Below are 24,137 nucleotides of genomic sequence, written 5' to 3' on the forward strand. Positions count from 1 at the left end.
GAAGAGAAAGCACAGGGACAAGACATAACATGACAGTAAATATACACTGCCTTTTAATAATAACAATGACATGTCTTACGTGGGCCAGTTGTAGGTCCACCATCAGTAGATCCAGCAGTTGTTTGAGTCTGTGGATCTCCTGCAGTTTTCTCTAGTACTCCATTGCTTCTGTGGCTCTCTCTGCTTCTCTCTGTCTCTCTGCTTCTCTCTGTCTCTCTGCCTCACTCTGTCTCTCTGCTTCCCTCTCTCTCTCTGCCTCCCTCTGTCTCTCTGCTTCTCTCTGCTTCTCTCCCTCTCTCTGCCTCTCTCTGGCTCTCTGCCTCTCTCTGGCTCTCTGCCTCCCTCTGGCTCTCTGCCTCCCTCTGGCACTCTGCCTCCCTCAGTCTCAGGATCTCAGCCTTCCACTCTTTCATTATACCCCTTTCTACTCTTCTTCTCCTCCTTTCATCTTTTAAAAGGGCTCGGAGATGGTCTGTCTCAGACTGTAATTGTTCAATGATCTTGTCCTTCTCCGTTCCACCATTCCTCTTCTTCTTTTCCTCCTCCCAGAGGCACACTTGAAGTCTGTCCATCTCCTTCTTCTGATTTCGGATCGTTTGATCCTTCCCCCTCAACTCAAGCATGTGGGCTTCCTTCTCTGTACAGGTCTTCTTCTCTTCTCTCAGGAAGTGAACCTCCATCTCTGCCTGCTTGTAGCTGGGAGCAAAGGAATGTCAACACATTATTTAGGAAGTGAACTCAGACAATTTACTTCAATATTACAATAATAATTCAACATCTACTCAATTAAACATCCTTTAATCACACAACTCACATAACTGTGACTTACAGTATGTGAATGTGATGGGTTGACTGTCCATCATGGCCAGAGGTGGGTAATGTGTAGCTCTGGTCCAGGGCGTTACGTACAGCTTGCAGACACTGAGCCTTCCTTCAGCAAGCCGCACATAATGCCCTGGACCAGAGCTAGGTTATGTGATGAATGACTTACAGACTGTTCCATATGATAGGAGGGGGTAAGAAGACAGTCCCAGTAGGAGACGGAGATCGTCCAGAAGAATAACAACTCATGTACAAAAACACTGCAACACAAACAAGTTACAACGTGAAATCGCCTCTATCCCATTCAGCCTCTATCAAATTCAGACCGTAGAGGACAAAACTACATCTCCCATAATGCAGCACCAGTGGGCAGCTAACCGTCTGCATCACAGAAAGGCATGCTAGCTAGCAACAGCAGGACTTTTAGCACTCTGTAAACTATATTAATAACAATAAAACTCTGAAAGTTACATGTTTCAATAGTCTCACACTCCCTTATAACAATATCTACAACATTAACAATGGGATGTTTTATTTATTTCACGTTATGGACTTCTACAAAGGAGTAATCTGCAACACATACCTTTCTCTCAGTGTTTTCTCAGACTGAGGAGAATGGGAGCTACGGGTTGTACCAGGGTGTTGACGCAAGCACCCAGATGAAATAAAATACATTTAATGAAACAAAACCTCAACATGTTAACATCATTCAGCTATTGTAGTTCCGTACCTAACATAAACAGTAGCGCAACAATTGAAAATAGACACCAAAAGTAAATTTCCTGGCGATCATAGCGATCTGACTCCCCCCCTGCTGTCTGAACTTGGAATATTCCTGTTCGCGGGCTTGGGCCACTGACCCCCAACCTGGTTGTTCTGTTCTGCCTTGTTTACTATTCTAATCATTTGAAGTTTGATGGAATGACCATTTCAACTCTACTACATTTATATGTAGATTATATTTGGGTTTTATATTTCATATTTGATTGATGATTAGGCCTATGACTTTTGATTCCTCTTTGGCTACCTTGCACCATATTGTCCTCTCTCTTGCTATATCTTAAACTTTATGCCCTTAGATAAATTACAACATCATTATCTAAAGGGGGTGAATCCTCACTGCAGAAATAATAAATAGTGGGGAGAGAGTTGTGATTGTATGTTTGTTTGTACAGTTATGGCTGTAATGTTATTATTTTGTGTTCTCACTAAACACCCACATTTTTATTTGTGTGGGAAATGTTTGTAGGCTATGGTTGCTGTTTGTATTTCATTGAACTTTAGGCCCATACAAAGACAAATCACACAACATAGAATTACAAATAACCTTAGGCAAAAATACACGAAATAAAAGTCAAGTGAAAAATAGTTATAAATGTCTTTATCAATTATGAGTAGCTAAACATTATCGACCTTTGGACACTGGTGCGCAGAGAACCCCTAGCTGTCAATCAAGCAGGCGCGGTGAACGGATTATGACGCAACAATACAGCTCCAGACCAGAGAAAGTTCATGCCAAAGTTATTATTCGGTTCCACACTAAAACTGAGGTTTGACACGTGTGATTTGAGGTGAGTCAAATATTTACAAAACATTAACCATCCGCTTCGTTATTTCTGTTGCTATCAATCACTCCATCTGTATCTACTCCTCTGTCTGTCAGACTATCTGAATTGTCTGTGTGCTGTCTAGCCAGCATATGCCAGAAAGGTTCTTTCACATAGGCTCATATTCACAAAGTCTCATAGAAGGAGTGCTGATCAATAATCAGTTTGGTCTTTTAAATGAAACTGAATACGTTTTGATGGACAGGAGGAGACCTGATCCTAGATCAGCACTCCTACCCTGAAACACTTTGTGAACACAATCCAGGTGTACTGTGATTATGAAGTTGTGATGAGCTATTATTATATTAGTTGTGCTGATGCATGATGGGTTGTAGGCTAGAGCTTGAGGACTCAACTCTGAAGACTGTTTCTGAATTCACTGACCTGGTGAGTAAATGTTGTGTACAATGGCACCATCTAGTGACAGAAACATAGAAACACACATTGTTGCTGAACGAAAGCATCTCTTTATTTTCCAGAAATAAAACTTGTAGACCTTTCCTGCAGTCTCTGAGGAGATGGACAGCTCTTCTTCTTCTGGACGATCTCCGTCTCCTACTGGGACTGTCTTCTTACCCCCTCCTATCATATGGAACAGTCTGTAAGTCATTCATCACATAACCTAGCTCTGGTCCAGGGCATTATGTATGGCTTGCTGAAGGAAGGCTCAGTGTCTGCAAGCTGTACGTAACGCCCTGGACCAGAGCTACACATTACCCACCTCTGGCCATCATGGACAGTCAACTCATCACATTCACGTATTGTAAGTCACAGTTGTGTGATTTGTGTTATTAAAGACAGTTAAATTGAGCAGAAGTTGAATTATTATTTTAATATTGTAGTAAATTGTCTGAGTTCACTTCCTAAATAATGTGTTGACATTCCTTTGATCCCAGCTACAAGCAGGCAGAGATGGAGGTTCACTTCCCGAGAGAAGAGAAGAAGACCTATACAGAGAAGGAAGCCCACATGCTTGAGTTGATGGGGAAGGATCGAACGATCCGAAATCAGAAGAAGGAGATGGACAGACTTCAAGTGTGCCTCTGGGAGGAGGAAAAGAAGAAGAGGAATGGTGGAACGGAGAAGGACAAGATCATTGAACAATTACAGTCTGAGACAGACCATCTCCGAGCCCTTTTAAAAGATGAAAGGAGGAGAAGAAGAGTAGAAAGGGGTATAATGAAAGAGTGGAAGGCTGAGATCCTGAGACTGAGGGAGGCAGAGAGCCAGAGGGAGGCAGAGAGCCAGAGGGAGGCAGAGAGCCAGAGGCAGAGAGCCAGAGGGAGGCAGAGAGCCAGAGAGAGGCAGAGAGCCAGAGAGAGGCAGAGAGCCAGAGAGAGGCAGAGAGACAGAGAGAAGCAGAGAGACAGAGAGAAATAGAGAGACAGAGAGAAGCAGAGAGACAGAGGGAGGCAGAGAGAGAGAGGGAAGCAGAGAGACAGAGGGAGGCAGAGAGACAGAGGGAGGCAGAGAGACAGAGAGAAGCAGAGAGAGCCACAGAAGCAATGGAGTACCAGAGAAAACTGCAGGAGATCCACAGACTCAAACAACTGCTGGATCTACTGATGGTGGACCTACAACTGGCCCACGTAAGACATGTCATTGTTATTATTAAAAGGCAGTGTATATTTACCCAGCTGAAAATGAATAGTGGCTGACAGCGGTATGCTAACCCAATGTTAACTTTTATTCCTTTCCTTAACCCTTACCTTAACCTCACTGAAACTATACCTAACCTTTACCTTAACCCAACCCTAGGTCCTGAACCTAACCTTCATTTATCTCAACCCCTATGCCTTTCTTCTGCCGGTTGAATATCCACTTCCTTATTAACGTCATTACTGTTGTTGTTGTTGATAACTGTATCTGTGCAGGTTGTAAATAGTTGCATTAGTGAAGCATCATTTGTAGGAGTCATTTCTACAAGCATAAACATCAGAGGCCACATTGTTGTAACATCACACAAATTGTAACAGGAATTTCTCAAACCCCTAACTGAATGGGCAAGAAGGTTGTGTGTTTGTATTTGTACACATTTTGGACATAATTGATTCCATAAAATGTCTCATAATTTTTTCAAACCATGTCAATACATTAATTGACAATGAATTGTCCAGATGAATTGATCAACATGACCCTGCTATTGATGTTGTCCAGTGTTTGATTCAATTACCTAGCTCTAGGTTGTATTTCTGTGTATCATTCTCTGCAAATCCTTTGAAAGTATGTCTTGGTAATAGATTATCACTAATTTTACTTTTTAAAATGAAGCAAGAGATTGAGAGATTGAGGCTATGGCAGAAAGTCATGGAGGATCAGCGACCAAGACTGGCCTGGAACCACAAACCTATTGAAACAGGAAGAGAGATTGAAAGAGAGAGAGAAAGGGAGATGGAAAGTGAGAGAAAAGCAGAATTGGAAAGACAAGAAATGAAGAAGAAAGTGGAACAGGCAGAAGAAACGATAAAAGCGTTAGAACGAGAGATTGAGAGATTGAAAGAGATTGAGAAGGAAATCATATTGGAAAGAGAAAGAGACATGCGTATTGCAGAGAATGAGAAAGTCAAACTGGTTAACGAAAAGGTAAAAGAGTTAGAGAGAGAGGTTGAGAGACTGAAAGAAGATATGACAACAAAAGAGATTCAATACAAAATCAAATTTGAAAGAGCGAAAGAAGCGTTTAGAAGACAGAATGAGAGAGTGAAACAGGTTAACCAAAATGTACTAGTGTTAGACAGAGAGGTTGTGAGAATGAAAGAAGAGATTAGATTGAAAGACGAGACTGAACCAGAGAGAACATTTGATAGAGACAGAGAGAGAGAAAATGATTGGAGACGAAGTGAAGAGGAGATGAAAAATAGAGTGGAGAGAGAGATGGAGATTGCCCTCATCAATGACAAAAAGACGTCTGAATTGGAGGAAGTCTTCAAGAAAATCAAGGAACAGCAGATAGAATTAGAAAATATGGAAACAGACAAATATAAATGGAAACAGAACCAAATGGACATGGAGGAGAAGATGGAGGGTGAGCACAACAAACAGAAAGAGGTAGAAAGAAAGAGAATGGAGAAAATACCAAAACAGAGACAAGAAGATGAGAAGAAGAAGGAGATGGAGAGAGAAGAAGAAGAGGAGAGACGCAAACAGAAGCACATAGAGATGGAAGAGGAAGAAAGAGAGAGGGAGAAAGAGAGACAGAGAGAGATCAAAAGGAAGAGAATGGAGAAGAGACAGAAAATTATGGAAAGAGAAGAAGAGAGACAGAGAGAGATTGAAAGAGAGATTGAAGAACAAAGATGTAAACAGAAGCAAATAGAGATGGAAGAGGTAGAACGAGAAAGGGAGAAAGAGAGACAGAGAGAGATCAAAAGGAAGAGAATGGAGAAGAGACAGAAAATTATGGAAAGAGAAGAAGAGAGACAGAGAGAGATTGAAAGAGAGATTGAAGAAGAAAGATGTAAACAGAAGCAAATAGAGATGGAAGAGCTAGAACGAGAAAGGGAGAAAGAGAGACAGAGAGAGATCAAAAGGAAGAGAATGGAAAAGAGACAAAAACATATCGAAAGAGAAGAAGAGAGACAGAGAGAGATTGAAAGAGAGCACGAAGAAGAAAGATGTAAACAGAAGCAAATAGAGATGGAAGAGGAAGAACGAGAGAGGGAGAAAGGGAGACAGAAAGAGATTGAAAGAGAGAATGAAGAACTATTTGAACAGAAGCAAAAAGAGATGGAAGAGGAAGAACGAGAGAGGGAGAAAGAGAGACAGAGAGAGATCAAAGGAAAGAGAATGGAGAAGAGACAGAAAAACATGGAAAGAGAAGTGAGACAGAAAGAGATTGAAAGAGAGAATGATGAAGAAATATGTAAACAGAAGCAAAACGAGATGAAAGAGGAAGTACAAGAGAAGGAGAAAGAGAGACAGAGAGAGATCAAAAGAAAGATAATGGAAAAGAGACAAAAACATATCGGAGGAGAAGAAGAGAGACAGAAAGAGATTGAAAGAGAGAATGAAGAACAACTATTTAAACAGAAGCAAATAGAGATGGAAGAGGAAGAACGAGAAGAAGAGAGACAGAGAGCGATCGAAGAGAAAGAGAGACAGAGAGAGATGGGAGAGAAAGAAAGACGACAACAACAAGAGGAGAGAAAGATAATGTTTGAGAGAGATCAAGAAGAAGAAAATATATGGAAACAGAAGCAAATTGACATGGAGAAGGAGGGAAGAGAGGGGGAAAACAAGAGACAGAGAGAGATAGAAGAGATAGAAGAGATACACAGACGACAACAACAAGAGGAGAGACAGAAACAAAAGGAGAAGGAGAAAGAAAGGGAGAAAGACAATGAGAATCAGAGAGAGATGGAATTAAAAGATCAGCAACAGAAAGAGATGGAGAAAGAAAAGATGATTATGAGAGAAAGGGAGGAAGCAGGAAGAAGAAAGGAGGGGCAGAAAAATATTTTTGGGGAAATTGAGGGACAGAATGAACTGGAGATAGAACAGGAGAGAGAGATGGAAGAAAAGCAGGAAGTGATTAAGGAAGCAGAGGAAGAGTACAGGGAAAGAGAAGAGAGAGGAAAGGAAGTAAGCATGAAGAAACATGTAGTAGTTAATGTTAAAGCAAAAGCACGGGAAGTCTTCAATAGGCGTAAAGAGAGGAGGTTAGAAGTGTTGAAGGGGGAAAGAGAACACATAGAAAGAGGACAACAAATCAGGAGGGAGAAGGAGGAAAGACGGCTGGAGATGGAAAGAAAACAGGAGAGGGCAAGACAACAAGAGGAGCAGGATAGAAAACAAGAGATTGAAATTGCTAGACAGAAAGAAATGTTGAGACTAAGAGAGGAGGAGAGGCAGAGAGAGGAGGAGAGAGAGGAGCAGAGAAAGAAAGCCATTAAATGCCATTTATCTTTAATCAGAGAGAGAGAAAATATAATAGAGGCAAAAAAAAGAAAGGAGATGGTGGAAGAGGAAAGAAGGGAGATCCTTGAGTACAAGAGGGGTGAGTTAGAGGAGGAGGAGAAGGAAGATGACAAGGAGGACATTCTCCCACCTGATAAAAGTATCAGAAGGAGAGCTGTGGGCTGGGTGAATAAAACATGGGAGAAGAGGAACCTCAGAAAGATAGAGAGAACGTATCAGAGAGAGGCTGAGGAGGGCCATAAGATCGTCCACATAGGTAAGACCTGTTTTCCCTCTACTTATGACATCATCCTCTTTAGTCTCCTCTACACACATAAGTTCCACACCAGTCATCATGTTGCATCATTGTTTCAATATAAAACTACTGTCCAAAGAATATGTTAGCTGACATGGCTCATTGAGTGACTGACTGACATAACAAGAAAAATACTGCTGATAACAACCACGTTTTTAAATGGTACCTTGTGTCATCTACTAGTCTAACTCTCAAGACTAAGTAAAGAACCAGAAAGAGTTCCTAAAAAACACACACAAAAACGTGTTTTGGGGGGATCCGGGGGCTACTAGTGGCCATGGGGCCCTAAGCGATCACATATGCCCTGGCACTATACAAAGAATAGGTGCCATTCTGGACTCATGTTCAACTTAGGGCCAGGACAATTCGGGATGGGAATTATTGCACTTTATTGACACATTCCATGCCTTGCTCAACTGAAAAGAGTAAAGAATCATTGAGATCCAATTGTGTTTTCTATTCTTCATTCCCTGTGTCCATTACATTTAAGTTGATACCAGATCCACTAAGTTGAATGTAAACTCTACTTCTTCTCCCCTCCCAGCCATCCCTGGACACACAAGGCTAACATCCACCATGACCCGGGCAGAGAGAGAGAGGGAGAAGAGGAAGGAGCTGCTGAAGGCTGAGGAGAGAAGGAAGAAGATGGAGGATTTCAATAAGCAGTGGAGAGAGCGGTCCCTGCTTAAAAAACACACGCATCAACAACTGAAGGAGGAGAGGGAGAGGATGAAGGAAAACTACCTGGATCAGATGAATCTGGAGGCTGATGCTCAAATCAACACCCGGTGTCTAACCACCCAACACAGCCACGATTACAACCACGGTCAGGAGTTGCCCTGGTGGGCCACAGGCCAACAAGTAAGCCAAGAGCCCACTGGATCTGCTGATGGCCACCAGGAAAGGCCAAGGAGGCAACAGGCATGGGCAGACAACCAGGAGGGGAGTTCAGAGAACCAGCAGGAGGGGCCAGAGAACCATCAGGGGGCCAGACAGCCAGCAGCTAGAAGCTCCAGAAGAGGCTGAAACATCAGAGCCAATCTCCAACACAAAGACAAAGAAAAAGCCAAGCATCTGGAAGAAAATTAGGATTGGGTAAAGAATGTTTAAACATCTATTCATGTTTTACACTGTTAATATACATGTCATCACTTTAAAAAGTGACATTATCCAAATGTGAGGGTTTAGTGTACATGCAACACACATGTAAATATATAGATACTTACCTGTCTCTGTGATGTCTTACAGCATTCCTGACGTGCTGTCTGCCTAGAGCTGGAACTCAATGAAGCCACAGTTCCACTGAGGTTACGTTGGTAATTAAAAGTGTCGCCCAATAATTCCTCCTCCTCTTTAAGTCATCGAGCCACATTTCCTCCTCAAAACATTATAGTCTCCTCAAGCCAGCAAGTATCCTCTTTATCAGGCAACAAACCATCGAAGGTCAGTGACCCTCCTCCCAAGAACAGAGACTCTCATCTGTATCCTAGTTAAATTCATCTCTGCTTACCACCTCTACAGTCCTAGAAAATATCCCAAAAATGGAAATGGTTTCAACAGAAGTCCTCCCCTCAGACCAGTGGCTCCACAGACCAGAGTTTCTCATCTTTATTCAAGTTGAATGCAACTCTGATCATTTCCACCACCTCTCCTGTTAAGGGGAGGTGCTGAAAAGGAGGTCTGGGAGGAGGTCTGCAGGTAGCCTGGACCGGACCGGTAGCAGCTAAGTTGCTGGCTCCATCCCCGGGCAGAGCTGCTCAAGTCAGGCCAGTGATGTTTGATGATGTCATCTTTGTTAGCAATGTTTTACTCTTTAATAAAATCATTTAGTAAAGCAATATTGTTGTTACGGTGTGGATTGTTTTGTTATTTATTAGAATTGAAACATGCAGTAGTCATGGTAGATGTTAGACTTTCAATGAGACACCTAACATTCCATCAGTTTGATACAATGTGTGACATGTTATATTAGAGAGGAGTCCTCTATACACATCTATTTTAGACCATAGGAGAAATATCAGATTGAAATAGCTTCTCTAAGAGTCTGAGGAGAGTTACTTTACATAAAAATACTTAAAAAAAAATAGCAACAGTAGACGCATCGTTAGCTCTCCCACCTCCAGTTCAGTACTCGGGTCATTCCACCAATTGAGTACCTTTTGGGGAGTGTAACTTTATATTTCACCTAATTCTAATATTCTGTCATAAAGAGCACATGTTCAACTTAATAAAACACATGTTTTCCCATCTCAACAGTAACAAATACATACTATAGCAAGTGCCTATTAAGGGCCAAATAAAGTGACAGGGTTGACTGTAACAGAGTTGACTATTTCATCTAGAATCAACCATAGATCCCCATGTGACAGGGGGAATGGAATGCAAGCTTACCAAACACATGTAAATAGTTTAAACATTTCTAGACTGTCTATCTATAGGTAACAGGGTTGGTGTGTTATAATTCACCCACCCAGTGGTGATTGCAGCATGTACATCTTGGTGGGGAAAACAAATGTGGTTTCTACTGACACTTGAGATGTACAAACTATGGCACAAGGGGACAACGAGTGGACTATAGGATATCGGTAATTTAGATTAAGACAATGAGAGACCTAGGATGAACGTCGTCAATATAACTATGTGTTCAGCACTTTTGAAATGTGCAGCGACAGAATTTTGAACATGGGCCATTCTTACAGTATTCTCCCTGTACACCAAGTCATAACTGCATATAAGCAGACAATGAAAGCTCTTACAATATTTGATGATTACATTTCTCTAAAACAGGCTATAGTCTACATGTGCACCACCAAGTCAGAGCAGTAGGCTAAGTTATGAGAGGGGAAAGGGACAACATTATTAGGGTGAGGCACATGGGCTACTAACAGCTTACTACACAACATACACTTAGTATTACTTTCTTATCTACAGTATACACATCTCCCTGGCATATTACATCATTTATAGAGCAGCAGTCAATACATTGTTGGACTCACCTTGTTGTGTTGTGCTCACTTGAACAGGAAGGTGTAGCGGCGGTTTGGCATCAAAGTCTGTCATTCTCTGGATTTATGGTTCTTTCAAGACAACTGGGAACTCGGAAAAAACAAGGTTGAATCATGACGTCAGAATTGGAGACAACTTACGACATCTGCCTCTGATTGAGAACCATTCCAGGCCAAACACATAAATATTTCATAGAAAAAATAACATAGACTACCCACCCCAACTCACGCCCTGACCAAACTAACACAAAGACATAATAAAGGAACTAAGGTCAGAACATGACACTCCCTGGCATATTACATCATTTATAGAGAAGCTTCCAACCACTCAGGAGTCATGCTGAATAACAGGCTAGTGATGACTGCTAGCTTGGTAGCTATGATTTTGAAAATACATTACCAACCCCTACGCTCCGTATTTCTCGCTGGCTGCCCCACCACCACAGAAAGCACTAAGCTGGGCTGAAACACCTGCATTTATGAGCTGCCTTCCTCAAGAAAGCAAAAAAGAGAAGGTATGCAGCTTTATTAACTCAATGATTTTTTTAAAAGTAGACATTGTTTGCAAACTGATATGTGACACTTATTAATGCCAAAATAACATGCAAAACAGGCAACATATATATATATATTGTTGTTAAACACATGGGGCTCAAAACGGGTGTGGCTCGCCTTTCCTGCCCAACAAAAATGGTGGCTCGCCACTTGACAACACTATAATCAAAGATGATTCTATGATGAATACATTATTATTAAAAGATGAGCTCAACGTTTTTATTGGTGGATCAAAATTGAATGATTTAATCATACAGTGTTTTACAGTGGTGAAGTTAGCTTTATATTAAAGATTCAGACTTTGCTCTTCAAACCTCTTCAACGGAACATCAAGGCTTCCCTAAAAGCAAGGTTGACAGTACCTAGTGGTTAGAGTTTGGGTCCAATCCAGCAGGTATCCTAGTGGTTGGAGTGTTGGGTCAGTAACCAGCAGGTATCCTAGTTGGTTAGAGTGTTGGGTCAGTAACCAGCAGGACTCCTAGTGGTTAGAGTGTTGGGTCAGTAACCGAAAGGTTGCTAGATAGAATCCCCGAGCTGACAAGGTAAAAATCTGTCATTCTTCCCCCTGAACACGGCAGTTAACCTACTGTTCTAGCTAGTTGATGTAAATAAGAATTTGTTCTTAACTGAATTGCCTAGTTCAATGAAGGTTAAATATAAAATATATATATATTAATGTAATATTCTAAATCAGCTGATGATAGTGAATAAGTTAAACCCCTTGTTTTTACCATTCGGTGTCATATTCACTTTTTGGAGGTGAAATGTAGCTAAAAATGTGCCATCCTCTGTTCAGAGGGTTAAGGAACCGTCTTAAAACTGCATCGAATACAATTGCCTGTAAATGAAAAATATCAATACCTTCACATGACATGTCATAGCAGATCTCAAACAAATTTGACACTGTTAAGAGACCTCTTTTCTGGAATGCAATTAGTTACATTATTTTAAACTTCTATAAAATCTACTAAAAGTAAAACAAGTTACTTTACATAAAAATACTTTTAAAAAACAATATCTTCCACCCCATTAGACTTTCATGAAAACAACCAACCAAACATACCTACCACATTGGTTCAGGGACGTCATGCCTCCAATCAACAGTAATTTGTGTTGTATTTGTTGACTTTGGATACTTTTTTACCAAACATTAATTAAATTTGCATGAATAATACTTTAAAATGTCAATAGATTCCACCCCATGTGACATTCATGAGTTAAACTAACTGTGATTGGTTCAGAGACCTCATCCCTGTAATCAATAGCAATTGCTTTTGTATTTCTAGACTTTGGTGATATTCTACCAACTTAAATTGACTTTACAGTAAAGATACTTTCTTAAAACGTCAATAGCTTCCACCCCATATTACTTTAATGAATACAAACAACTGTCATTGGTTCAGAACCACATCCCACTAATAAATATAAATAACTTTTTGTATTTTTTTAAAACTCTTTATATTTTTAATGAATTTGAATGGACTTTACCTGAAAAATGCTTCCTAAAACTTCAGTAGGTTCTTCCCTAAAACTTCAGTAGGTTCCACTTTTATGAATACAACAAACTGATATTGGTTCACAGACCTCTTCCTCCAATCCACGGTAATTACGTTTGGACTTTTGGACATTACAAATGAAGTCAAATTGAAAACATTATTGGTGTTGTTGAATTAGGTTTTCATAATAGCAAGCTAGGACTGATGGTTTGGTTATCTAAACTAGCAAGTATGTTTGTTTGGTTACCAAGGCAACTACTGTAGCTATCTAGTAAACCTAGCTACTTGAACACATTTCTACCGACAAATGTGTTAAATTATAGCCATGGTAAAAAGGGATAATCAACTCAGGGCTTTATGGTTCTCTGGAAAATAATGCAAGTCCATGGAAGGTCAGTTCCACAGTGTTCATTATTTACCATAGAACTCATAGTATTTCGTTGATTATCCCTTACATCATTTATGAGCTGGATTTGCCTTTCTTTGCAACAGTAAAGCTCATAATAATGTTTGGAATCTTTGATGTGGTTGATACCCCATCCATTGACTTCATTCCAGACATGATTATGAGTTGTCTTCCCCTCAGCAGCCTCCACTGCTTTGCAATTAGCTAGTTTGTTTTCCGTTGTTAGCATTTAGCTAACAGCATCTATGTGAATTTGCTATCAGTTTGTGCTAATTTGTTAGCATTCTGGAAATAGAGGGCAATAGGTTTTTCTTGTGTTTTTAGCACCCACTCATGTGCTATGCCAGTAATACTGTAAATCCCGGTATGAGAGAAGGATGGTATGACAATATGAACATCTGGATACCGCCCAACCCTAATCACCACAACTACCACACCTACCTACCACAACTACCACACCTACTTATCCCAACTACCACACCTACTTATCCCAACTACCACATCTACCTACCACAACTACCACCCCTATGTACTACAATCATCAAACCTACTAAAACTAACACACCTACCATCACCACAACTACAAAACCTACCATCACCACACCTACAAACCTACCCACCACAACTACCTATCTACCATCAACACACCTACAATCCACCAACACCACAACATCACATCTACTATCATCAAACTTACCACACCTACCAAACCTACCCAAACTAACACCTATAATCACCACACCTACCACCTACCTTCACCAAACCATCGATCACCACACCTATCACACCTACCATAACCACAGCTACCTCATGTACCATCACCACACCCACCAAACCTACCTACCTACCATACCATACCCACAACTACCTACCTACCATCACCCTAACACACCTACCATCACCATACCTACCACACCTACCATCACCACACCTACCATCACCACATACCATCATCACAACCATCACCACCATACCATAATTAACACACCTACCATCAGACCTACCATCATCCATCTACCATAACCACACCTACCATCACCACACCTACCATCACTACACTTACCATCATCACATCTACCATAACCACACCTACCATACCTACCTTCACAACACCTACCATCACCATACCTACAACCATCCACTTACCATTTCACCAACCATCCCCACACCTATCATACCTACCATCCCTAACATCACCACACCTACCATCCCTACCACCACCACATCTACCATTGTAAATGTGGATAGGTATGCTCCCTTCATTCAATGATGACGGTATTGTAGAAGGTAGATACAGGAGTAGCCTATAGTCCACAATAATAACGTCATTGAATGTACTATAGTATCATTTATTGAATTGATGAATGAAATTGTAAATAGGCTCCTTCATTCAGTGAAACTGGATGTCTTTCTATCTCTGGGAGTATGGTAATGAAAGCTTTTCAGCTGTTGAACTATGGCAATGTCCAACAAATGTCTAAATCTTTCTTTCTTTTAGTCAACAAGTGATGAGCCAGAGCAACCAATCAACGTCACTGCAGCTGTTCTACCCACCACCCCCACTGCTCTTCCTCCACCACCAACCTCATCCTCTTCTCCTGTTCAACTCATTTGTCGCCCCACTAGAAAGGACTGTACATACAGTTGAAGTCGGAAGTTCACATACACTTAGGTTGGAGTCATTAAAACTCATTTTTAGGAGCAATGAAGAGCTAATCTACCAGCCCTGGTTAGAGCAATGAAGAGCTAATCTACCAGCCCTGGTTAGAGTAATGAAGAGCTAATCTACCAGCCCTGTTTAGAACAATGAAGAGCTAATCTGCCAGCCCTGGTTAGAGCAATGAAGAGCTAATCTACCAGCCCTGGTTAGAGCAATGAAGAGTAATCTACCAGCCCTGGTTAGAGCAATGAAGCTAATCTACCAGCCCTGGTTAGAGCAATGAAGCTAATCTACCAGCCCTGGTTAGAGCAATGAAGAGCTAATCTACCAGCCCTGTTTAGGAGCAATGAAGAGCTAATCTACCAGCCCTGTTTAGGAGCAATGAAGAGCTAATCTACCAGCCCTGGTTAGAGCAATGAAGAGCTAATCTACCAGCCCTGGTTAGAGCAATGAAGAGCTAATCTACCAGCCCTGTTTAGGAGCAATGAAGAGCTAATCTACCAGCCCTGGTTAGGAGCAATGAAGAGCTAATCTACCAGCCCTGTTTAGAGCAATCTACCAGCCCTGGTTAGAGCAATGAAGAGCTAATCTACCAGCCAGGGATGGACCATATAACCAGACAGTAGCTAAGTGTGATAGGACCAGGGATTGACCATATAACCAGACAGTACTAAGTGTGATAGGACCAGGGATTGACCATATAAGACAGTACTCTAAGTGTGATAGGAGGGATTGACCATATAACCGGACAGTACTCTAAGTGTGATAGGACCAGGGATTGACCATATAACTGGACAGTACTCTAAGTGTGACAGGACCAGGGATTGACCATATAACTGGACAGTACTCTAAGTGTGACAGGACCAGGGATTGACCATATAACTGGACAGTACTCTAAGTGTGATAGGACCAGGGATTGACCATATAACCGGACAGTACTCTAAGTGTGACAGGACCAGGGATTGACCATATAACTGGACAGTACTCTAAGTGTGATAGGACCAGGGATTGACCATATAACCGGACAGTACTCTAAGTGTGATAGGACCAGGGATTGACCATATAACCGGACAGTACTCTAAGTGTGATAGGACCAGGGATTGACCATATAACCGGACAGTACTCTAAGTGTGATAGGACCAGGGATTGACCATATAACTGGACAGTACTCTAAGTGTGATAGGACCAGGGATTGACCATATAACTGGACAGTACTCTAAGTGTGATAGGACCAGGGATTGACCATATAACCGGACAGTACTCTAAGTGTGATAGGACCAGGGATTGACCATATAACCGGACACTGCTCAGTACATTTGTTAGCTCATTACATTCTGATGCTGCACTATACATTGTAGAATAATCAGCATACATGACCACTCTTGATTTGTTCATTACTGAAGGTAAATCATGAGTAAAGATTGAGTAGAGAAGTGGTCCTCAGTGGTACTGTGGCTTCGTCGAGTTCCAGCTCTCAACAGACAGCAGGAATGCTATATAACATATATATAACATTGTAAAACACTTCCGGGTTGGAGCGAGCGGTCGCATCTGCACTCGGTCCGCAGGTAGTATTACATTTCATTACATTTCATTATAGTACAACGGTTTGATTTGTCTAATCTTAGCAATTTTTCTTCTTAGCTAGCTACATAGCCGTCTTTGTATCATAGATAATTGCGTAATTATCGTATTTCGTCGTCCTGACGCAGTCTACACCGCCCTGCAGCTAGCTAGCTAGCTAACGTCTACCGTTAGCTAGTCCACCGTCTACCGATTAGCAGCACAACTTACACTCAACTGAACGACTTGATTAGTGTAGTGTTAGCTAGCTACATAGTTGTCTTTGCTGTCTTCGTATCCAAGATAATTGTGTAGTTTAGAGTGTGTAGTTTTAGAGTGATTATCTTAATTTACCGAGGTTAGCTAGCCAGCTATTCGTCGTCCTTAACGTAACAGAACTTCCGCACTCAACAATCCGGTCGCATTTCGCTTCGCTCCACAGGTAGTATCACATTTTTCATTTCATTACAGTACAACGGCTTGATTTGTTTGATCGTAGCTAGCTACATAGCTAGCTACATAGCCGTCTTTGTATCAAAGATAATTGTGTAGTCTTGAGCGATTTCCTAGGTTAGCTAGCCAGCTATTGTCGTTCTTTTAACGCAACGTAACGTAAATCAACACTGCTAGCTAGCCAGCTAGCCCCGAATAGCAGCACAGTAGCACAGTAGAAACCATTACACTCAACGGAACGACTTGATTAGTGTAGTGTCAACAACGCAGACACTGCCAGCTAGCCTACATAGTCAACAACGCAGCCTCTGCCAGCTAGCCTACTTCAGCAGTACTGTATCATTTTAATCATTTTAGTCAATAAGATTCTTGCTACGTAAGCTTAACTTTCTGAACACTCGAGACGTGTAGTCCACTTGTCATTCAATCTCCTTTGCATTAGCGTAGCCTCTTGTGTAGCCTGTCAACTATGTGTCTGTCTATCCCTGTTCTCTCCTCTCTGCACAGACCATACAAACGCTCCACACCGCGTGGCCGCGGCCACCTAATCTGGTGGTCCCAGCGCGCACGACCCACGTGGAGTTCCAGGTCTCCGGTAGCCTCTGGAACTGCCGATCTGCGGCCAACAAGGCAGAGTTCATCTCAGCCTATGCCTCCCTCCAGTCCCTCGACTTCTTGGCACTGACGGAAACATGGGTCACCACAGACAACACTGCTACTCCTACTGCTCTCTCTTCGTCTGCCCACGTGTTCTCGCACACCCCGAGAGCTTCTGGTCAGCGGGGTGGTGGCACCGGGATCCTCATCTCTCCCAAGTGGTCATTCTCTCTTTCTCCCCTTACCCATCTGTCTATCGCCTCCTTTGAATTCCATGCTGTCACAGTTACCAGCCCTTTCAAGCTTAACATCCTTATCATTTATCGCCCTCCAGGTTCCCTCGGAGAGTTCATCAATGAGCTTGATGCCTTGATAAGCTCCTTTCCTGAGGACGGCTCACCTCTCACAGTTCTGGGCGACTTTAACCTCCCCACGTCTACCTTTGACTCATTCCTCTCTGCCTCCTTCTTTCCACTCCTCTCCTCTTTTGACCTCACCCTCTCACCTTCCCCCTACTCACAAGGCAGGAAATACGCTCGACCTCATCTTTACTAGATGCTGTTCTTCCACTAACCTCATTGCAACTCCCCTCCAAGTCTCCGACCACTACCTTGTATCCTTCTCCCTCTCGCTCTCATCCAACACTTCCCACACTGCCCCTACTCGGATGGTATCGCGCCGTCCCAACCTTCGCTCTCTCTCCCCGCTACTCTCTCCTCTTCCATCCTATCATCTCTTCCCTCTGCTCAAACCTTCTCCAACCTATCTCCTGATTCTGCCTCCTCAACCCTCCTCTCCTCCCTTTCTGCATCCTTTGACTCTCTATGTCCCCTATCCTCCAGGCCGGCTCGGTCCTCCCCTCCCGCTCCGTGGCTTAACGACTCATTGCGAGCTCACAGAACAGGGCTCCGGGCAGCCGAGCGGAAATGGAGGAAAACTCCGCCTCCCTGCGGACCTGACATCCTTTCACTCCCTCCTCTCTACATTTTCCTCTTCTCTCTCTGCTGCTAAAGCCACTTTCTACCACTCTAAATTCCAAGCATCTGCCTCTAACCCTAGGAAGCTCTTTGCAACCTTCTCCTCCCTCCTGAATCCTCCCCCCCCCCCCCCCCCCTCCTCCCTCTCTGCAGATGACTTCGTCAACCATTTTGAAAAGAAGGTCGACGACATCCGATCCTCACACTGCCCTACCCTGTGCTCTGACCTCTTTCTCCCCCCCTCTCTCCAGATGAAATCTCGCGTCTTGTGACGGCCGGCCGCCCAACAACCTGCCCGCTTGACCCTATCCCCTCCTCTCTTCTCCAGACCATTTCCGGAGACCTTCTCCCCTACCTCACCTCGCTCATCAACTCATCCCTGACCGCTGGCTACGTCCCTTCCGTCTTCAAGAGAGCGAGAGTTGCACCCCTTCTGAAAAAACCTACACTCGATCCCTCCGATGTCAACAACTACAGACCAGTATCCCTTCTTTCTTTTCTCTCCAAAACTCTTGAACGTGCCGTCCTTGGCCAGCTCTCCCGCTATCTCTCTCAGAATGACCTTCTTGATCCAAATCAGTCAGGTTTCAAGACTAGTCATTCAACTGAGACTGCTCTTCTCTGTATCACGGAGGCGCTCCGCACTGCTAAAGCTAACTCTCTCTCCTCTGCTCTCATCCTTCTAGACCTATCGGCTGCCTTCGATACTGTGAACCATCAGATCCTCCTCTCCACCCTCTCCGAGTTGGGCATCTCCGGCGCGGCCCACGCTTGGATTGCGTCCTACCTGACAGGTCGCTCCTACCAGGTGGCGTGGCGAGAATCCGTCTCCACACCACGTGCTCTCACCACTGGTGTCCCCCAGGGCTCTGTTCTAGGCCCTCTCCTATTCTCGCTATACACCAAGTCACTTGGCTCTGTCATAACCTCACATGGTCTCTCCTATCATTGCTATGCAGACGACACACAATTAATCTTCTCCTTTCCCCCTTCTGATGATCAGGTGGCGAATCGCATCTCTGCATGTCTGGCAGACATATCAGTGTGGATGACGGATCACCACCTCAAGCTGAACCTCGGCAAGACGGAGCTGCTCTTCCTCCCGGGGAAGGACTGCCCGTTCCATGATCTCGCCATCACGGTTGACAACTCCATTGTGTCCTCCTCCCAGAGCGCTAAGAACCTTGGCGTGATCCTGGACAACACCCTGTCGTTCTCAACTAACATCAAGGCGGTGGCCCGTTCCTGTAGGTTCATGCTCTACAACATCCGCAGAGTACGACCCTGCCTCACACAGGAAGCGGCGCAGGTCCTAATCCAAGCACTCGTCATCTCCCGTCTGGATTACTGCAACTCGCTGTTGGCTGGGCTCCCTGCCTGTGCCATTAAACCCCTACAACTCATCCAGAACGCCGCAGCCCGTCTGGTGTTCAACCTTCCCAAGTTCTCTCACGTCACCCCGCTCCTCCGCTCTCTCCACTGGCTTCCAGTTGAAGCTCGCATCCGCTACAAGACCATGGTGCTTGCCTACGGAGCTGTGAGGGGAACGGCACCTCAGTACCTCCAGGCTCTGATCAGGCCCTACACCCAAACAAGGGCACTGCGTTCATCCACCTCTGGCCTGCTCGCCTCCCTACCACTGAGGAAGTACAGTTCCCGCTCAGCCCAGTCAAAACTGTTCGCTGCTCTGGCCCCCCAATGGTGGAACAAACTCCCTCACGACGCCAGGACAGCGGAGTCAATCACCACCTTCCGGAGACACCTGAAACCCCACCTCTTTAAGGAATACCTAGGATAGGATAAAGTAATCCCTCTCACCCCCCTTAAAAGATTTAGATGCACTACTGTTCCACTGGATGTCATAAGGTGAATGCACCAATTTGTAAGTCGCTCTGGATAAGAGCGTCTGCTAAATGACTTAAATGTAAATGTAAAAATACATTTTTAAACATTCTTTACCCCATCTTAAATCTCTTGCTTGTTTTTTTAGGTACTGTTCCTTCATCCTCTCCCTCTCCTCTTTAAGTTTCTGATGAGTCCGTTTATTAAGCAGGGACTGCTCTCTCCACTGCAATCCTCCATCTTATTCCTTCTCTCCTCTGTCTTCAGGAGCTCCTTCCTCTCTCTCTCTGCCCGGGTCATGGTTAGCCTTATGGGTCCAGGGATGACTGGAAGGGGAGAAGAAGTAGAGTTCTCATTCAACTTAGTGGATCTGGTATCAATTTAAATGTAATGGACACAGGGAATTAGGAATAGAAAACCCAGTTGGATCTCAATGATTATTTACTTTTCCCCCCCTTCTTTTTACAATTGAGCAAGACATGGAATTTGTCAATAAAGTGCAATAAGTCCCTTCCCGAATTGACCTGACCCAAAATTTAACATGAGTCTCAAATGGCACCTATTCTTTGTATAGTGCCAGGGCCGGCCCTAGGCATATGCGATAGCTTAGGGCTTCGTGGCAACTTGGGGCCCCCTGACCCCCCAAAAAACTTTTGTGGTGGAATTACAGACCTGGCACGCAAGGCACACAGGGCACGTGCCCAGGGGCCTTGACCTGCAGTGGGCTTCCATTGATCTTGTTAGTCACTCTCATTCAGATAGCATCTTAGCGTCATGGCAAAATGTGTAAAATGACACGCTACCCAAACCGGACACAATGCGTGCGCGAGCATTGCAAAATAAATGTACACATACATGTTATTCAATCATTGCATCCACACTGTTCGCATGTGCGTTTCCAAGCACGAAAATAGAAGTTGCTTCTATTTGTTACCGTGAACGCGATGCAAGTCCTGCCTCTCCCATCTCCTCATTGGTTATACCCACGTGGGTGATTGAAAGATGAACTGAAGTCGGTCGGTTGTGGTAATACACCTTATTATGAAAGTTACATGCCAATCGCCATATAAAGTCCAAAGAAGAAACGATTCAGTTGACCATTATATGTAGGGATTCATTTTCAGAGAAGAGGCCCATTTCAGGTAAAATAACAACTCAACGTTTATATCCCTGGACAAATTAGCTAGCAACTGCAAGTTAGCTAGCTAATTTGCCAAAAATGTTTAATAGTTTTCGACCTGTCCCCAAATGAATATAATTGGTTCAGTTTGTTTTGATATTTCAACCTGCGTGTCGTGATTGCGTTTGGTGTGGGTGGACAAAATCAATTTGCGCATGCGGACACGTTTCGGAATGGTGTCAGATTCAAACTGCCAACATTTTCTGTCAACCCCATGGCAAAATGTGTAGAATTGAAGGAAATTAGGTTTAAAACAGCTAATTCTTCTCTCCACCCCATGGGAAAATGTGTATAATTGAAGGAAATTAGGTTTAAAACAGATAATTCTTCTCTCCACCCCATGGGAAAATGTGTAGAATTGAAGGAAATTAGGTTTAAAACAGCTAATTCTTCTCTCCACCCCATGGGAAAATGTGTAGAATTGAAGGAAATTAGGTTTAAAACAGCTAATTCTTCTCTCCACCCCATGGGAAAATGTGTAGAATTGCAGCAAACTTGTTTAAAAACCGCAACATGTTCTCTACGCCCCGTTGCAAAGTGTAGATTTGGAGGAAATGAAGTCAAAAACCTGAACAAAATGTTTCTTAGCGCCTCAAAAGGCTATGATGCACTACTTTAGACCAGGGTCATTGAGATCCAGTTGAGGTTTTCATTCTAAATTCCCTGTGTACATTACATTTAAGTTGATACCAGATCAGCTTGACCATTTTGGACAGTAGTTTTATATTGAAACAATGATGCAACATGATGACTGGTGTGGAACTTATGTGTGTAGAGGAGACTACAGAGGATGATGTCATAAGTAGAGGGAAAACAGGTCTTACCCTATGTGGACGATCTTATAGCCCTCCTCAGCCTCTCTCTGATACGTTCTCTCTATCTTTCTGAGGTTCCTCTTCTCCCACTTCTTGTTTACCCAGCCCACAGCTCTCCTTCGGATACTTTTATCAGGTGGGAGAATGTCCTCCTTGTCATCGTCCTTCTCCTCCTCCTCTTCAGTGTCCTCTAACTCACCCCTCTTCTCTCAAGGATCTCCCTTCTTTCCTCTTCTGCCATCTCATCTCTTTTCGTTGCCTCTATTATCTTCTCTCTCTCTCTGATTGAAGCAAAATGAAATTCCCAATGCAATTTGTGTGATATTACAACAATGGTTGTCTCTGATGTTTATGCTTGTAGAAATGACTCCTACAAATGATGCTTCACTAATGCAACTATTTACAACCTGCACAGATACAGTTATCAACAACAACAACAGTAATGACGTTAATAAGGAAGTGGATATTCAACCGGCAGAAGAAAGGCATAGGGGTTGAGATAAATGAAGGTTAGGTTCAGGACCTAGGGTTGGGTTAAGGTAAAGGTTAGGTATAGTTTCAGTGAGGTTAAGGTAAGGGTTAAGGAAAGGAATAAAAGTTAACATTGGGTTAGCATACTGCTGTCAGCCACTATTCATTTTCAGCTGGGTAAATGTTATGCAGGTGAGTGAGGACCCAAAAGCGATTTAACAGAAACAGAGTCTTTTAATGTCCAAACAGGAAAACATAAATCCTCAATCTTTACAGGAGATGTCCAAACAGGAAAACATAAATCCTCTATCTTTACAGGAGAGTCCCCCTTCTAGTAGTAGAGGAGAATAGCAGGGCTAGCGGCAACAGACTGCTGGTCCCTCCGGGTAGGCACGGGCCGTAGAGGACAGAGACACCTGCTCACACGCAGCATCTGATGAAGAGGCAGATTACGACAGGACGGGACAAGGGCAAAGCAAACAAGAATCCGACAAGGACAGAAGCAGAAACAGAGAGAGAAATAGAGACTTAATCAGAGGGCAAAAGAGGAGACAGGTGTGAGAGAGTAAACGAGGTCGTTAGGAGAATGGGGAACAGCTGGGAGCAGGAACGGAACGATAGAGAGAGAGAGATAGTAACCTAATACGACCAGCAGGGGGAAACGAAGAAGAGAAAGCACAGGGACAAGACATAACATGACAGTACCCCCACTCACCGAGCGCCTCCTGGCGCACTCGAGGAGGAAACCTGGCGGCAACGGAGGAAATCATCGATCAGCGAACGGTCCAGCACGTCCCGAGATGGAACCCAACTCCTTTCCTCAGGACCGTAACCCTCCCAATCCACTAGGTACTGATGACCACGGCCCCGAGGACGCATGTCCATAATCTTCCGGACCCTGTAGATAGGTGCGCCCTCGACAAGGGGGGGGAGACGAACGGGGCGCGAAGAAAAGGCTTGACACAGGAGACATGGAAGACCGGGTGGACGCGACGAAGATGTCGCGGAAGAAGAAGTCGCACTGCGACAGGATTAACGACCTGAGAAATACGGAACGGACCAATGAACCGCGGGGTCAACTTGCGAGAAGCTGTCATAAGGGGAAGGTTACGAGTGGAGAGCCATACTCTCTGACCGCGACAATACCTAGGACTCTTAGTCCTACGCTTATTAGCGGCTCTCACAGTCTGCGCCCTATAACGGCAAAGTGCAGACCTGACCCTCTTCCAGGTGCGCTCACAACGTTGGACAAAAAGCCTGAGCGGAGGGGACGCTGGACTCGGCGAGCTGGGGAACAGAGGAGGCTGCTACTCTTCTGCCCAAGATTCTGCCCAGGGAGCTGTTCTGCCCAAGACGCAGGGGAAAGGAAAGACTGCGTAAGATGCGACCAATCGTCTGATTGGCCCGTTCTGCTTGACCGTTAGACTGGGGGTGAAAACCGGAAGAGAGACTGACGGAAGCCCCAATCAAACGGCA

At 43.7% G+C, this 24,137-nt stretch overlaps 1 protein-coding gene and 1 long non-coding RNA gene across 2 annotated transcripts; both read left to right on the plus strand.

Annotated features, from left to right (window-relative positions):
* Positions 1-2,288: 2,288 nt before the first annotated feature.
* Positions 2,289-3,691, plus strand: LOC135565267 (uncharacterized). Its single transcript, XR_010461453.1, has 3 exons — positions 2,289-2,393; positions 2,765-3,030; positions 3,326-3,691. It is a non-coding gene; the product is annotated as an uncharacterized LOC135565267 (long non-coding RNA).
* A 2,370-nt stretch (positions 3,692-6,061) lies between these two features.
* Positions 6,062-8,712, plus strand: LOC135565265 (golgin subfamily A member 6-like protein 22). Its single transcript, XM_065011368.1, has one exon. The coding sequence runs from the start codon at positions 6,066-6,068 to the stop codon at positions 7,728-7,730; it is 1,665 nt and encodes a 554-aa protein (XP_064867440.1). The 5' UTR covers positions 6,062-6,065; the 3' UTR covers positions 7,731-8,712.
* Positions 8,713-24,137: the final 15,425 nt, after the last annotated feature.

The sequence above is a fragment of the Oncorhynchus nerka genome, linkage group LG27 (genome assembly GCF_034236695.1).
Source record: "Oncorhynchus nerka isolate Pitt River linkage group LG27, Oner_Uvic_2.0, whole genome shotgun sequence".
NCBI lineage: Eukaryota > Metazoa > Chordata > Actinopteri > Salmoniformes > Salmonidae > Oncorhynchus > Oncorhynchus nerka.